Here is a 16462-nt window from a genome sequence, read left to right as displayed (position 1 = left end):
GTGCTCTGTGCTCTCTCTCACATTGAGGTGCTCTGTGCTCTCTCTCACATCGGGGTGCTCTGTGCTCTCTCTCACATCGAGGTGCTCTGTGCTCTCTCTGCAGTATGACAACCTCCTGAGCCAGTTTGGCTGCTTGCAGGTGTCGGCGTCGTCCTCCTCGCACTCCCTGTCCGCAGCAGATGCCGGCCCGCCCCAGAGGTCAGGCAGCAACATAGAGCAGTACATCCACGACTTGGACACTAATTCTTTTGAACTGGACCTGCAGTTTTCTGAAGATGAGAAGAAGTTGTTACTGGAGAAGCAGGCTGGTGGAAACCCCTGGTAAGGCCCCCAGACCTCAGCAGCAGTCTGTTTAGGAAGGTGTGGCCTGTGGGACAGTGGGACAGCCCAGTGCCTGTGGGTCAGCCCTGCTCCCACTTCCCCCGCTGCCTCCAGTGCTCCAGAAGGAAGTGGGTGTTGAGGGCAGTGGCCCCGGGCTTGAGGGCTCTGGGAACTTTCTGCTCCGCTCACAGACCAGGTGACTGGGCGTTCCCAGTGAGCGTGCAGAGCCACTGCTGGCACCTCGGAGACACCGGGCTTCCCTGAGGTCTGTGCCGGGAGTCATCATCTTCACCTCACCTCTCCCGCAGCCCTGGGGTGTCCCGTGTCTGGGCACGTGCCCCTCAGGAAGGCTGGTGATCTGGACCAGCAGTGCCGGGAATCTGTGTTTCTTGGTGGGCTTGGCTGCCCCTCAGTGTTTTGATGCCCTAAAAAGGGGCTCTTACAAATTTTCATTTTTGTTTATTATTTGAATGATTGAGTGGTGGAGAGACAGAGGTCTTCCATCTGCTGGTTCACTCCCAAAATGCCTGCAGCGGCGGGGCTGGGCCAGGAGCTGCAGCTGGGTCTCGATGTGGGTGGCAGGGACCGGCGCGCTTGAGGAGCTGCTGCCGCCTCTCAAGCTACATGTGAGCGGGCGCCGGCTCAGACTCAGGCAGCATCCAAGCCCAGGCGCTGCGGCGCGCGACCGGCGGTCACGGCACTCACCCCGTGTTCGTCCTTCCTGGGAAGACATCTTGTATGGTCGTTGGCTATTTGTGTAATTTTGCTTGTATTAATCATCTATTTTAGAGGCATAGACACACGCACAATCTTCTGTCTACTGGTTCACATCCTGAATGCTTGAAACAGCTGGGCCTGGGACAGGCTGAAGCAGGGAGGCCGGCACTCACATTGGGTCACCTCTGTGAGCGGCAGGAACCCAAGTACTTCAGCCACCACTTGCTGCCTTCCAGGGTGTGCAGGAAGCTGGACTTGGGAGCCAGGACTCGGGTCAGGTGCTCTAATAAGGGGTGGAGGCATTTCACAGGGCATCGCAAATGCTGGACCTGGTGCCCACCCCTTGTGTTACATCCTCTTTCCATGGAATTTAGGAGACATACATAGGTGTATAGAAGACGTTTTCTTTAGTGTGCTGCGCTTCTCCTGGGGAGGCGCAGGTTCTGGCGCACCCTACTCCATCCCTGTTCCTGCTGCAGGTCTTCCATCTCTGCTAGTTGGCGAGGGCGTCTCCACTGCGGCCTTCGTGCCTGAAGCTGCGTGTGTTCTGTGCTTCCACCCTCTGTGTAGCAGGGAAGCACCAGGGTTCTGGGGTTCTGTGTATAGATGGAATAAGGCAGGAGGGACAACACACAGGACTCAGGGAACTTAGTGGGGAGGGGATGAGCACTCAGCTACGCCCCCGCTGAGGATGGAGAAGGAAGTCACATGTGGAGATTAGCATTTCATGTAGAAAAAGTGAGCATTAGCCGGCGCCGCGGCTCAGTAGGCTAATCCTCCGCCTAGCGGCGCCGGCACACCGGGTTCTAGTCCCGGTCGGGGCGCCGGATTCTGTCCCGGTTGCCCCTCTTCCAGGCCAGCCCTCTGCTGTGGCCAGGGAGTGCAGTGGAGGATGGCCCAGGTGCTTGGGCCCTGCACCCCATGGGAGACCAGGAAAAGCACCTGGCTCCTGGCTCCTGCCATCGGATCAGCGCGGTGCGCCGGCCGCAGCGCGCCGGCCGCGGCGGCCGTTGGAGGGTGAACCAACGGCAAAGGAAGACCTTTCTCTCTGTCTCTCTCTCTCACTGTCCACTCTGCCTGTCAAAAAAAAAAAAAAAAAAAAAAAGAAAAAGTGAGCATTATTTTACGATTCTGGGAGTTTGTTTGTCCTTGAACTTATGTTTCCTAATGTGAGTACATACTGAGCAGGAAGAAAGGATTTTGGTCAAAACAGATGGAGCAGTGCGGGGCGCAGCTTCCGGGGCCGTGTGCACAGTGGGGCAGCTGTCAGTCTAGTGTGGGGCTGCAGCCCTTCTGAAGGCACCAGTGCCTCTCTGGCCTGCACTGGTGCTGAGTGGGCAGAGAACGTGGGCATCCAGTCAGGACACGCTTCTGCGATGGGACCCAGTCAGGACACGCTTCTACGATGGGACCCAGTCAGAACACGCTTCTACGATGGGACCCAGTCAGGACACGCTTCTACGATGGGACCCAGTCAGGACACGCTTCTACGATGGGACCCAGTCAGGACACGCTTCTACGATGGGACCCAGTCAGGACACGCTTCTACGATGGGACCCAGTCAGGACACGCTTCTACGATGAGATCCAGTCAGGACACGCTTCTACGATGAGACCCAGTCAGGAGTGTGTGTGACAGTGCTGAGCTGTGGCTCTAGTGCTCCCTGTCTGTCTCCTAGTACACAGGGGTTGTCCAGCAGTGTGTGTGACAGTGCTGAGCTGTGGCTCTAGTGCTCCCTGTCTCTCTCCTAGTACACAGGGGTTGTCCAGCAGTGTGTGTGACAGTGCTGAGCTGTGGCTCTAGTGCTCCCTGTCTGTCTCCTAGTACACAGGGGTTGTCCAGCAGTGTGTGTGACAGTGCTGAGCTGTGGCTCTAGTGCTCCCTGTCTCTCTCCTAGTACACAGGGGTTGTCCAGCAGTGTGTGTGACAGTGCTGAGCTGTGGCTCTAGTGCTCCCTGTCTGTCTCCTAGTACACAGGGGTTGTCCAGCAGTGTGTGTGACAGTGCTGAGCTGTGGCTCTAGTGCTCCCTGTCTGTCTCCTAGTACACAGGGGTTGTCCAGCAGTGTGTGTGACAGTACTGAGCTGTGGCTCTAGTGCTCCCTGTCTGTCTCCTAGTACACAGGGGTTGTCCAGCAGTGTGTGTGACAGTGCTGAGCTGTGGCTCTAGTGCTCCCTGTCTGTCTCCTAGTACACAGGGGTTGTCCAGGAGTGTGTGTGACAGTGCTGAGCTGTGGCTCTAGTGCTCCCTGTCTGTCTCCTAGTACACAGGGGTTGTCCAGCAGTGTGTGTGACAGTACTGAGCTGTGGCTCTAGTGCTCCCTGTCTGTCTCCTAGTACACAGGGGTTGTCCAGCAGTGTGTGTGACAGTGCTGAGCTGTGGCTCTTGTACTTCCTGTCTGTCTCCTAGTACACAGGGGTTGTCCAGCAGTGTGTGTGACAGTGCTGAGCTGTGGCTCTAGTGCTCCCTGTCTGTCTCCTAGTACACAGGGGTTGTCCACCAGCTACTTGCTGCAGTGTGGGCCCTGTCATTTTCACATCTGATGGGATATGTCTTCTCCTGTCGTTTCTAGAATTTTCTCAAGTTGGTTTATGGTATGAAAATGTGAATTTCTGGGAATTAATAAGTTTGTTCTCAGTATTGCTACACACTCCAGCGATCAATTCTCAGTGAAACCTGCTGTGATCTCTGTGACTTTGTCTAGTCAGTCACTGTATTGAAATCTTGATGTTTTCTTGGCCTGTGTGGAAATAGGAGCACAACAAGAGTCTGTGCATCTGTGGGCTTGCTTTGCAATCATTTTTTTTTTTTAAGATTTATTTTTTATTTATTTGAAAGGCACAGTTACATAGAGAGAGAGGGAGAGACAGAGATCTTCCATTCACTGGTTTATTTCTTTTTGAAAGGGAGAGTGACAGAGGGAGAGATTGATCTTTTTATTATTTTTTTTTTGTAAGATTTTATTTATTAGGCTGGCGCCACGGCTCAGTAGGTTAATCCTCCGCCTTGCGGCGCCGGCACCCCGGGTTCTAGTCCCGGTCGGGGCGCCGGATTCTGTCCCGGTTGCTCCTCTTCCAGGCCAGCTCTCTGCTGTGGCCAGGGAGTGCAGTGGAGGATGGCCCAGGTGCTTGGGCCCTGCACCCCATGGGAGACCAGGAAAAGCACCTGGCTCCTGGCTCCTGCCATCGGATAAGCGCAGTGCGCCGGCCGCGGCGGCCATTGGAGGGTGAACCAATGGCAAAGGAAGACCTTTCTCTCTGTCTCTCTCTCTCACTGTTCACTCTGCCTGTCAAAAAATAAATAAATAAATAAAATATTTTATTTATTTATTTGAGAGGTAGAGTTACACACAGTGAGAGGGAGAAACTGAGAGAAAGGTCTTCCATCCATTGGTTCATTCCCCAAATGGCCCAACGGTTGGAGCTGCGCTGATCTGAAGCCAGGAGCCAGTTGCTTCTTCCGAGTCTCCCATGTGGGTGCAGGGCCCAAGCACTTGGGCCATCTTCTACTGCTTTCCCAGGCCACAGCAGAGAGTTTGATCGGAAGAGGAGCAGCCGAGACTAGAACCGGCGCCCATATGGGATGATATGGCCGCAAGTGGAGGATTAACCTACTGCGCCACAGCGCTGGCCCCAGATTGATCTGTCATTTCCTGCTTCATCCCCTGAATGCCTGCAATAGCCTGGCCATGGAGCTGGCCCTGTGATGCGTGAGCCAGGGCCCATCGTGGTGTCTTAACCTTTGCACCAATGGCCACCCTGGAGCACTGTTTGAGTCTCATGGACTCTTGTTCTTGTTTGGAGCCATGTGGCAGAGGTGCTGTGTCGGAACACGTTGGGGAGGTGGCGCTGTGCCATAGCAGGTGAGGCTGCCACTTGCAGTGCTGGCATCCCATATGGGTGCCGGTTTGAGTCCCGGCTGCTCCACTTCTGATGCAGCTCTATGCTGTGACCTGGGAAAGCAGTGGAAGATGGCCCAAGTCCTTGGGCCCCTGCACCCACGTGGGAGACCTGGAAGAAGCTCCTGGCTCCTGGCTTCAAATCAGCACATCTCTGGCCATTGCGACCAATTGGGGAGTGAACCAGCAGATGGAAGACCTCTCTCTGCCTCTCCTTCTCTGTAACTCTGCCTTTCAAATAAATAAATCAATCTTTAAAAAAAAATAACACAGTTGGAGCCAATGGCACCAAGTAGAGCCAGGTGACCTGAGTTCTGTGAAGCCGTGTGCTTGTCAGAAGTGATGGCTTTTATTGACGTCTGTGTGGTGGTACGGGAGTTGTGGGTGGGCACTGGGGCTGCTAGCCCCGGTGTTGCTGACTGCTCGCCCTGCTCAGGGAACCCCAGACTGCGTGGCCGTATGGCCAGCACTTCTCTTGAACGTGCTAGGAACGAGCTTGTCACTTGGTCACTTCCAGGCAGACAACGGGTGGTATGTACATCATCACTACAATTGAAATCTGGAGGTGAAAATGGGGATTTTGGTAGATAGCACCCATCACTGTGAGCTTGACGTCTCCCCAGGGCTCGTCCTTGAGCAAGGCAGTGACAGCGGTGACGATCTTTCACAGGACAGGTGAGCCTCTTCCAGGTGGCGTGTGCGAGGCTGTGAACTGTGGCGAGTAGAGTGCAGGTGGCCTGAGCTCAGTGTCACTGCATCTGAGGCTCCAGTTCTGCATCACAGCTCATCTCCTTGAAGCTGCTGCTTAGTCTCGGTGCTTGTTAAAGATCGTTCGCAGAATCCCCTCACGCTAGTGAGCCGCGGCGCCGGCCAAGGTCTTCCTTTTGCTGTTGGTTCACCCTCCAGTGGGCGTGGTGGCCGGCGCACCGTGCTGATCCGAAGGCAGGAGCCAGGTGCTTCTCCTGGTCTCCCATGGGGTGCAGGGCCCAAGCACTTGGGCCATCCTCCACTGCACTCCTGGGCCACAGCAGAGAGCTGGACTGGAAGAGGGGCAACCGAGACAGAATCCGGTGCCCTGACTGGGACTAGAACCCGGTGTGCCAGTACCACAAGGTGGAGAATTAGCCTAGTGAGCCGCGGCGCCGGCCCCTGCTCCACTTCTGATCCAGCTCTCTGCTATGGCCTGGGAAAGCAGTAGAAGATGGCCCAAGTCTTTGGGCCCCTGCACCCACGTGGGAGACCTGGAAGAAGCTCCTGGCTCCTGGCTTCAAATAACCTCAGCTCTGGCAGTTGCTGCCATCTGGGGAGTGAACCAGCAGATGGAAGCCCTCTCTCTCTCTCTCTCTCTGCCTCTGTGTAGCTCTGCCTTTCAAATAAATAAATAAATGTTTAAAAATAGCAGAATGCTCAACAGTGCCATACTCTGTGTTAAATAATTGTCTTTGGAAAATACTGTTTTTTCTTAATATGTAATGGGTTTACTTTTTAAAAAAGTTTTATCTGTTTTAATTATTTGACCAGCAGAGACACAGATACCCTCCAACTGCTGGTTCTCTCCCCAGAAGCCTGCTGCAGCTGGCGCTGGGTCAGTCCAAGGCCAGAATCTTGGAATGCAGTCTGGGTCTCACACCTGGCGGCCGGGATCCAAATACTCGAGCCATCACATGCCACCTCCCAGGGTGTGCACTAGCAGGAAGCTGGAACTGGGAGTGGAGCCAGGACTCGAACCCAGGCTCTCGGATATGAGATGCAGTCGTCCCAAGTAACATCTTAACCACTGTGCCAAATGCTTCCCCCTATTTTTTTTTTTTTAATTTATTTGACAGGTAAAGTTATAGACTGAGAGACAGAAAGGTCTTCCTTCTGTTGGTTCATTCCTCAAATGGCCGCTATGGCTGGCGCTGTGCCAATCTGAAGCCAGGATCCAGGAGCCTCCTCCTGGTCTCCCATGCAGGTGCAGGGGCCCAAGCACTTGGGCCATCCTCCACTGCCCTCCCAGGCCACAACAGAGAGCTGGACTGGAAGAGAAACAACTGGGACTAGAACCCGGCACCCACACGGGATGCCAGTGCCGCAGGTGGAGGATTAACCAAGTGAGCCACGCACCCCGGTATTGTTTGTTAATGAATTAGATATCTGGAAATGTCTCTCTCAGCGTTCCATGTGGTGTCTGTCAATGGTTGTAGCCCAGAGAAGGGAAAGTTCTTTGGTGTCTTCCATGAAACTTGGGAGTGTGAAGGGCTCCTGAAGGTGGACAGCGGAGGGCTGGCACTGTAGAGCAGGTCAGTGGCCAGCGCCCATCCCCCACTGCACTCTGGGGTTGGGACCTTGCGTGTGGCCTGAGCTTTTTTGGGCATCTCAGGCTCAGGTACTTGAAAATGTCTTTTCAGGGTCTGGGTGGAGTAAGACAAGGGAGCACCCTGGCTTTGGACTTAGTGACAGGGATTCCACGTGGTCACCCCTCGTGAGCCATAAGGCCCTCGGCCCAGTGTCCTCGTCCACGCGGTGCCGGTGAGGAGTTGCCAGGTGGGAAGCCCTGTCTGTGCTGGCATACCAGATGTGGCTCTGAGTCTTCTACCCATGAGGAAGCCAGGACCAAGCCAGCGTGGGGCATCTCTTCAGGAGAGGACATTGACGATTTCAAAGTGAGAATGTGTGAAGTGTTTAACCTTTTGAGAGAAGATCAATAACCAGTGGCAGTTTATAAGCTAATTGGTTAATTAACCAAGCGAGTGGCCACAATGTTGGCAGCAGCATGGAGCCTATCGATCTCTCCCTGCAGCCACAGGGGAGCCGGCGAGCAGGCCGTGCCGGTCTGCCTCCCAGCGTGCAGCGAAGGCTGTGTTGCCTAATCTCTTGCGAGCTTCAGTTCTCTGTCTTGCTTTTTTCTTCCTTAGGCTGAATTTCCAGAACTGAAGCTGCCTCTGAGTACAGATTTCCAAGTCCCTGCTTTGGTGAGGCCTCACTGAGGCCCGGGGCCTGTGCAGGCGCTGCTGCCTTAGTACCCAGGCCGTAGCACTCTGAGCCCCAGGACAGCGGACAAGGGCTGGATTCCATTCCTGTGGGTTACGGCCACTGAGAGCTTCCTCGTGCCACCCATTTCTTCTTTGGAAGTTTTCCTTGCTCAGTTTTCAGTTGAGCTGCGCGACGCTGGGTGGCCCTGGCTGCCCATGCATTGTGCTGGGTCCTCTGTGGGCTGTCTGCTCAAGGTCTTTTCCCGCCTGTTCTCTGGATGATTTTGTTCTCAGCGATGGTTGTTGCTCGGTGTTTGGTGACTTGCTTTCATCTTGGAAGCTGACCCTCTCTTGAAGGTTGAGCAATACCCCATTATCTTCCTGTGGTTCCCTAGTTTGATTTAATGTCTTAAACCACTTGTGCATTGTGGAAGTGGTGACTATAACAACACCAGGAGGGTGCCTCTTTTTTTTTTTTTTTTTTAAGATTTATTTATTTATTTATTTGAAAGAGTTACAGAGAGGTCTTCCTTTTGCTGGTTCACTCCCCAAATGGCCACAATGGCTGGAGCTGGGCCGACCCAAAACCAGGAACCAGGAGCTTCCTCTGGGTCTCTCATGCGGGTGCAGGGGCCCAAGGACTTGGGCCATCTTCTACTGCTTTCCCAGGCCACAGCAGAGAGCTGGACTGGAAGTGGAGTAGCTGGGATTCAAACCAGCACCCATGTGGGATGCCAGCACTGCAGGTGGCGGCTTTCCCAGCTATGCCTCATTGCTGGGCCTGAGGGCTCCTTTTTCTGACCTGTATGGCAAATTTGCCTGGCCATTAGAATTTGGTGGCCGCAGCCCAGCAGTCAGTGAGAGCTTGAACCAGCCTATGCTTAGAGGGACCCTCTGCCTCCCATGTGGACCACCTCCCTATATGAGGTAATTCCTACATCTGCAGTTGGGTCATTTGTGATTATTTGCTTGACATTATATTCCTGTGAAACAGGGCTAATGGTTAGAATGGGCTTTTTGTTGGGCTCTGTGGTTTTATTCCACATATTTTTGTGTTTTGTACTTTCTTTAGTAAAAACCAAATTTTTGAAAACTCATTTATTTGAGAGTAGAGAGAGCATGGTCTTCCTTCTGCTGGTTTGCTCCCCAAACGCCTGCAGTGGCCGAGGGGGGCTAGAGCTGGGAGCCAGGAAATCATTCCAGGTCTCCCAGGTGGGTGGCAGGAGCCTGGCTCCTGGGACCATCGCTTCTGCCTCCTGGCACGTACGTGATGGGTGTTGAGACCTGACCAGGCAAGCCCAGTTGGTTCTGCAGCTCAGGCCCTGGGCGGGTCAGGTTAAGCTTGGTGGGCGGATCTGGTTCTACCAGCTGAGCTAGTCTTGGGCTAAGTGCCCTGACCCCTCAGGGTGTGCGGTAGCAGGAAGCTGGAGCCGGAGCAGGGGATTGAACTTGGGAGCTGTGATGGGAGAGGAGGCCCCACCCAGCCCTGCTTTGTGCTTCTGCTATTCAGCGTGTCCTCATCCTTCTTGGCACAAATCTCCTTGCTGGGTTTCCCTCACGGTCAGCGTTGTGTGAATGAGCGAGCATGTGCGCACGTATGCCTTCAGCACCGCTAAGAGGTGAACCGTGTTTGTCCTCCTGTGGGCCACAGTGCTTTTCTTGTTCAGAACCTCGGCTTGTGTCCTGCAGGCAGGTGCTGATGCTGAGGCCGTGGCGGGGGGGGGGGGGGGGGGGGTCCGGCTGAGCTGGTCCTGTGGCCAGCGCTGGCGGACACATGGGCTGTGCACAGGCGTTTGCAGGTGCTCACGCTGCCTCTCATGCCTTTTTGGATTCAAACGCAGGTTTCCCTAGTAGAGCCTCAGATCAGGAATTTCAGTCAAAGGAGACAGGACACAAGCCAGTAACTTAATTTTAGTCAGATGAGCTGATGCAGCCTATTAACTCTTAGCATTTGCTGGTAACATGTGTAAGCCAGAGTCTCTTCCAAATTCCTCCACACAAGCCAAGTCCAACTCAGCTCTCCCAGAGGGTTGTGACTTTGAACTGCCCTGAGCACTATACCAGTCTTGGCCTCGGGAAGTAACTCAAGGACTGTGATGTGCGTGTTGCCTGTTCCACTCTGCGGCGCCGTCTCCCACCACCTACTCCTGCCATGGAGGCACCGCCCGCAGAGAGGTGCCAGCAGGCACTGTTCCACTCTCTGTAGACTCTGGCCCCACTGCAGATGAGAAGCTCTGTAGGGGGCTGGGGGCTTGGACTGGGCTCCCTTTGGGGTTTTCCCTGCTGTGAAAGGGGGGGAGGGCAAGGGACTCGGGCAGGGGTGCAGTTTCTGAAGGCAGAGCTTTGGAGCCCATCTGCCTGTGGCTCTTGACACTCAATGATTCTTGTTTTCTTCTTTTCATAGGCATCAATTTGTAGAAAATAATTTAATACTAAAAATGGGTCCAGTGGATAAGCGAAAGGTGAGTTGGGGCCCTGCCCCTGGCAAAGGAACCTGTCTTCCTGCAGGCTGGGCCTGGGGTCCCTCCCTCCTTGGGCTCTGGGCGGACTTGCTGCCTGCGCTGCCCTTCCTCTGGAGAGCCTGGAGCCAGCGAGGCGGGGCAGGTTGGGACGACACCGGGCGCGAGTACAGCCAGGCTGCGGCCCTGTGGCTGGCCCAGCAGCCCGGCTGGTGATTTCTACACAAGGCTGGGCCCATTTTCGCAGTTCCTGCTGTGTTGAGGAGGCCGTGTCTCATTGCAAGTGGGGTTTGTTTTTGTTTTTATTTAAACACCTTAGTTTTGTTTCTTGTTAGGTTTTGTGTGTTAGGTGGGTTACTCATGTCAGAACACATGAGACTCAGCTGACACAGGCCCTGTCCAGGCCTGGGCGCCTCGCTGCCCGCTAGAACCCCTGTGACCTTACCTGGCCAAGCAGCAGGCCCGAGCCTCTGTGTCTGTCCACAGTTGCTCACGGGAGCTACGCTGGGCCTGGGTGAGAGGACAGCGACTCGGGGACCATCGAGGCCCGAGGACTGCCGCAGACGCTGCCAGGCCACTCCCGTGCCTTCCTAAAGCAGGGCCTTTCTTTCATGTCAGGGCTTATTTGCGCGACGAAGACAGTTGCTGCTCACAGAAGGGCCACATTTATATTACGTGGATCCTGTCAACAAAGTCCTGAAAGGTGAAATTCCATGGTCGCAGGAGCTCCGGCCAGAGGCCAAGAATTTTAAAACCTTCTTTGTGCACACGGTGAGTCACTCCCGAGGGACGGCAGTCGAGGCCTTGGCGCCTGCGCTGCCGTCACCCCGGGCTTTGGCTCGGGCCAGTCGTCTGCCCTTTCCCCACGTGCCCACGTCCCTGCATTCACAGCCTGGCTCAGGGGAGCTGCCCCGTGCCTCCACCTGGGGAGCCGGGCGGTGAGTCACTTGCCTGTGTGTGGTTTTTGCCCAGATAGGGGTAAAGAGCAGTGCCCTGCTCGTGTGCTTCCGCAAGGCTCTTGCGGTGGCTGGCGGCAGGCCAGGGCTGTCCCTCCCAGGCTGGGTGGGGATGTGGTGAGGCTGCCGAGGACACCGACCGGCTCTTTGTTTGCAGCCTAACAGGACGTATTACCTGATGGACCCGAGCGGCAACGCACATAAGTGGTGCAGGAAGATCCAGGAGGTCTGGAGGCAGCGGTACCAGAGCCACCCGGACGCCGCTGTGCAGTGACAGGGCCTGCGGCCGGGCTGCCCTTCGCTGCCAGGACACGTGCCCCAGCGCGGCTCGGCCGCCTCCCGGGACGCTTCCAGACCACCTGCCAGCCATCTCAAGGGAACGCAGACGGCGGGAACCTTGCAGCTTTTTTATTTAAAAGAAAAGAAGAAAAAAAATATCCAACCACACAAAGAACAAAATCAACAACTAAAAAGGAATTCAGGGTCGCTTCGCTTGCTCTCTGTGCATTATGGAGGCTCCCACGTGCCCTCATGGCCGTGGGGACCCAGCTCCGTGCACGGCAGCCACGTTCCTGGCCGGATTAGTGAACAGACGCAGCGCCTCCAGCTTCTCTTAGCGGCAGTCAGAGTGCACACCGCACCCCCTCTTCCCACGCCAGCCCCGGGCTGCTGCTGCTGTGGCTGAGGGCACAGATGTGTCATTGGTTCTTTCTGCCCCTCCCAGATCATCACAGAACCCCTCACCTGGGAGCTGCCCCGTGCCTCTGCTAGGTGGTCCCCAGCCCTCTGTGGGCTGCAGGGTTCTTTGCTTTTGTGCGTGTGCTCAGTTTCTTGCGTCCCTCGCATGTGGCCCTAGAGGTGTTGTTGGGCTCCTCTCGTGCCCCTGGCATAGCTCTGATGGCAGGATCTCTGTGGTTCCTGCTGTCTGTTGGGCAGGCAGGTTCTTGAGGTAACGTCTAGAGCAGGCTGCTCCAGGTGGGTGGTACTGAGAGTGCCCATTTTCCTCATCCTGTGGCATGGTGTCGGACTCTAGGGCTAGAGAGGGTGCTGTCCCATGTGGGCCTGACTAGTGTCCAGCTGGGTCACTGCACACGAGGTGCAAGCCTGTCCCTTGTGCAGGGGAGGCCAGCAGGTTCTGCAGAGGGTTCAACCAGAGTAGATGACCCAGTGCCTGGTATGGAGGGGCCTTCCTGGGAGTCTCTGGGAAGGCTTAATGAGCAGGCCTCCTGGACTGGCCACAGGAGGCCAAGAGAGAACCCTAGTGTTGGCCCGGGGTGCTTCACAGTCCCCTGCAGATGGCGCTGGGGAGCCAGGCACCCAGCATCACGCGCACCCTGTTACTGCTGTGGTTAAGTATTTGTCAGCTCGCTCAGTTTTTACATCTCCACGTTGAAAATGCAGAAACCTGCTTGTGCTGCCAGGCCATCTAGTCCCATCAGGGGAGACTTGCCCGGAACATTGTTCCTCCCCATCGCACAGGAGGCAAGAACGGCACACTTCGCCCAGGTGTGCCCAGCCTGGCGTCCCCTGCCGGCTTTAGGGCCACCCCCGTGGGGCCTTTGGTGAGGGGACTGCTCTGACACTGAGGCCTTGGGCGCCTCGGTCCTGTGCTTCCTGGCAGGGAGAGCTGCTGAGGTCCTGGCGTGGCTTGGTTGTCTCTCTCCTTCTCTAGGTTGTCCTGGAGGGCAGCCCTGAGTTGCCGAGGAGGGCAGCAGGTGCCGCTCATGGAAGCGCTGACTCATGGGTCCCCCGGGAGCGCCCGGCCTCGTTTCTCACTTCCACAGAGGCAGCCGCAGGGGTCTTCACGGAAGGTTCTCCCCTGACTCCCACCTCTTGTCTGTCGGGCCCAAGTTGAGAGGAAAGTTTATTCTCAAGCTGTTTACCAAGGGTGGCTTCTTGAAAACTGGGGGCTTGGGGGGGAGCCGAGGCGCCCCCAGGCTTCCCAGCCGTTTCTGCCTGGGTCTTGTCCACACTGTGTGTGAGCTGTGCGCCAGCTGGATTGTGTGGAAGCCTCACCTGCCCTTGGCGTGCCCCTGGGAGCAGGCCACCGAGAGGGCCTGTGGCTGGAGGCCCAGCTTCTCTCCTGGCTCTTGGAAAGGCTGTCCTGTGCTGGGTGAGTCTCCTTAGGAGTCTCTGTTCAAGCGCACTGCCCTGTCGTTTTGCTGTCTCAGAATGCCCTGTGTCTGTGTGCAGTGGCGGTGTTCCCACAGGCGCAGGAAGCTGCCGCCCCCGGGCCTCTGCTCGCAGAGCAGGCAGTGCCGGGAAGGCCACGGCTTTCACGAGAGCACTTGGCCAGCTCCTCGGGGGAAATCTGGTCGCATCCTTCCCTCTGGATAGCGCCACTACCTCCTGCGCTTCACCTCGGAAACCACAGACGTAGAGTTCAGGGGCGAGCTGACAGCTGAAGCGACCAGCCCTGCCTGTGCCGACGACGGCTGAGCCCTCCTCCGGCCGCTCTTCCTCAGAACCCCTCTCCCCAGCTTCTGTTTGAGTGTGCAAGGCCCACGCACATGTTCTTTCCCAGCTCTTCTCACTTTCACCCAGCCACCCGTAAGGCCTTGGCGGCACACAGGTGCCTTACACTATGAGTAGACACGGACGTGTGGACATACGAGTATGGATCAGTCCAAGATGAGAACGCAGTGCCCTGTAGTCTGATGGGTCAGGAGCCGGCAAGGACAGGTGTCCAGGCGAGAGCACACCCTCCCGGCCCCTCCTCAGAGGAGACTGGTCGCGGCGGCTGTAACAGCCCACTGTGCCTTGCCTTTCCCCAGGGACACAGAGGAAGCCGGGGTGGGAGTTGCTTCCTCCCCTCTTTCTGTGGTCCGGCCAGGGCGGTGACGCCCGTGTGGAGCACGGAGCTGCTCGGCCCCTGGAAGGGTGTGTGTGCTGCTGGAGTTTGTCCCACACTTGTTAAATGTGTGCTCTGAGAAAGAGGGCTCGTGTTGCCATGCCAAAGCTGATGGGGACTTCACCTCTGCCTGCCCCTTTGGGCCGCTTCTGTGGTATTTGTGGCCTGTGCCTGAAGGAATTGTGGAAATAGCCCCAGCCAGCACACGGGCTAATTCTGTGCTTTCTTAAAAGTGACATCTGTTTTTGCTTTTGTTTTTTGATCCACTGTGGGCTGTGCACCCAGGGAAGACCCCTGTGGATGCTGGTCTGCAGCCTGCCCCTCCCTGCCCCCACACGTTTGTCTGCTGAACTGAACTGGGGACACACAGCGCGTACCCTTTGTGTCCGGCTTCTCTCACAAGCTTGTCTCCAGCGTCTTCCCGCGGCAGGACCCATTCTCGGAAGACGGCTTCTGATTCCCGTGGAGCTGATGGCTGTCCATCTTACCCTGGCCGCTGCCCGCTCCCCTGTGAAACACTCAGATGGTTCCTTGTTGAAATAACGCTGTGACGAATGTGCTTACAGACCTTGGGTTTCCACTCCGCTTTCCCTCCCCTCGGTGCCTAGAAGTGGTATTTTTGGGTCAAAGAGTTCGTTCATTTCAAAGATGCTGCTCTCTCCTTGGACGCTTAGATGCCCAGAGTTCAGGAATAGAACCCCTTAGTTGTGTCCGACAGATTCTGAGCAGATGCTTTCTCATCAGCTGTGTGTTCCAAAGACCGCGTTTCGTTCATGCTCGGGCGCACCTGGGACAGGTTTTCCTGGAGCCGGCCCTTCTCAGTGCAGACCCCGTTAGGCGTGCATGCTGGTTCTCTTCCACCCTTGCTGCTGTGGCTTCCCAGGGCGTGGCGGTGTCTCCCATCCTGCACTTTGTGTCCACAACGGTACTGAATTTGCATCTGCACGGTCAGCAGAGATAACAAGTGTTGACCTGACCTCGCCGTGTGCTTGGTGGGTGACTTGTAATGGAGTTTATAGCCTCAGACAGTACACTGGGCCGTTTGGAACCCGTAGCAGAGCCAAGGCCCCCCTGGAAACCGTGCGGATGATGGGGCCTTACAAATGTGCATTTGTGTCCCCTCCCCCCGGAAGGTCCCTGGTCAGGCTTTCTCCAGCAGGTGCGGCTTCCGGGCCGCCTCCCCGCCCCCTGCCCACGGTGTTGCAGGCTGCCCCGTCGTCTTCAAGTCAAAACCACCCCAGTTTGGTTGCATCGGTTATTTCTCCGCATTAGCTGAGGCCCGTTGATTGCGTGAGATTCTTGAAGGCACCATGCTCAGTGCTGGTCGACTCCCTTGGCGCCTGGAGCCCCTTTTGCCGCTGGCCCACAGACCTCAGAGCCTGCAGCTGCTCAGAGAGTGGTGTGCAGACGCTGTGTCCTTGGAGAAGTCACCACACTTTGCATTGTGTCCTTTCACAGACGCTGACTCTACACACAAGCCCAGCATCAGGGCAGGCGGCACTCCCCAGCCTCTGGGGAGGGGACGGATTCCAGCAGGGAGCAGAGGAGCACGGTGGGGAGCGGGATGGGCCCGGCCTGCATGGTGCCTGCAGAACACACACACAGGGCAAACCGTGCGCCCAGGCTGTCCCAGCTTCTGGCTCAGCGTGAACAGGCCGTTCTGCTGGTGAAAGTTCTATGACGTTGGCAACAACTTAGCAACGTGGCGGGATGACCAGTGGCCTGCGAGCGGTCCCTCCGGTCAAGTGGCAGGCGGTCAGAACACGTGTAATATTCTCTACCTGGTCTGTAGCTGTAACTGTGATGTACAGGCAAAGCAAAAATTTTTAAAAAGTATGAAACAAATAATGCAATGATATTAGGATTTACACTTTTGTATTTTTATTCTTATATAAGGTTATTTGCCGGCTAGTGTTGGCCTCTAGTTCAGTCTGTTATTTAAATTCTAATATATGAATTATTTGGATTGAATTCATGTTCGGGGCCACGTTGTTGTATGTATTGATGTACAGCCTTGAATGTGAATAATTATTGTAAACTATATTTTACAATCTTTTTTTTCCTGGCTTTATTATATAAATTTTCTATTTGGTCATTGATTTAATCATCATAATTTAATGAGTCTGTTTATTCTTTCTTTCAAATATTTGTGCTGTAGATGTAGTTACTGGATGATGAATTTTCCTCGTATGCTCGGTAGTCTTGTAATAAAAAGCATGTAGCGTGTAGCCGTCCGCTGGCGTGCCTCTTCCTTGGGGCGGGGGCCGGGCCCCGACCCGCAGCCTGCGGCCGCGCGAGCCCGCCGCG

General features: G+C 55.7%; 1 protein-coding gene across 2 annotated transcripts in view; it reads left to right on the top strand.

Annotated features, from left to right (window-relative positions):
- The window catches only part of PDPK1 (3-phosphoinositide dependent protein kinase 1), an 88121-nt gene extending 71738 nt beyond the window's left edge, over nucleotides 1–16383 (top strand). For both annotated transcript variants that reach the window (XM_051836225.3, XM_089321418.1), the window contains 4 exons: nucleotides 104–321; nucleotides 10294–10351; nucleotides 10967–11119; nucleotides 11462–16383. In XM_051836225.3, the coding sequence (XP_051692185.2) occupies nucleotides 104–321; nucleotides 10294–10351; nucleotides 10967–11119; nucleotides 11462–11578 (546 nt within the window). In that variant the 3' untranslated portion in view covers nucleotides 11579–16383. The remainder of the gene's footprint in view (nucleotides 1–103; nucleotides 322–10293; nucleotides 10352–10966; nucleotides 11120–11461) is intronic.
- The last annotated feature ends 79 nt before the right edge of the window (nucleotides 16384–16462 follow it).

This window comes from Oryctolagus cuniculus, chromosome 19, assembly GCF_051225735.1.
Source record: "Oryctolagus cuniculus isolate XC-2025 breed Fujian yellow rabbit chromosome 19, ASM5122573v1, whole genome shotgun sequence".
NCBI lineage: Eukaryota > Metazoa > Chordata > Mammalia > Lagomorpha > Leporidae > Oryctolagus > Oryctolagus cuniculus.
Note: the sequence above shows the minus strand (reverse complement) of the source record. Positions and strands in the feature narration are given on the sequence as shown.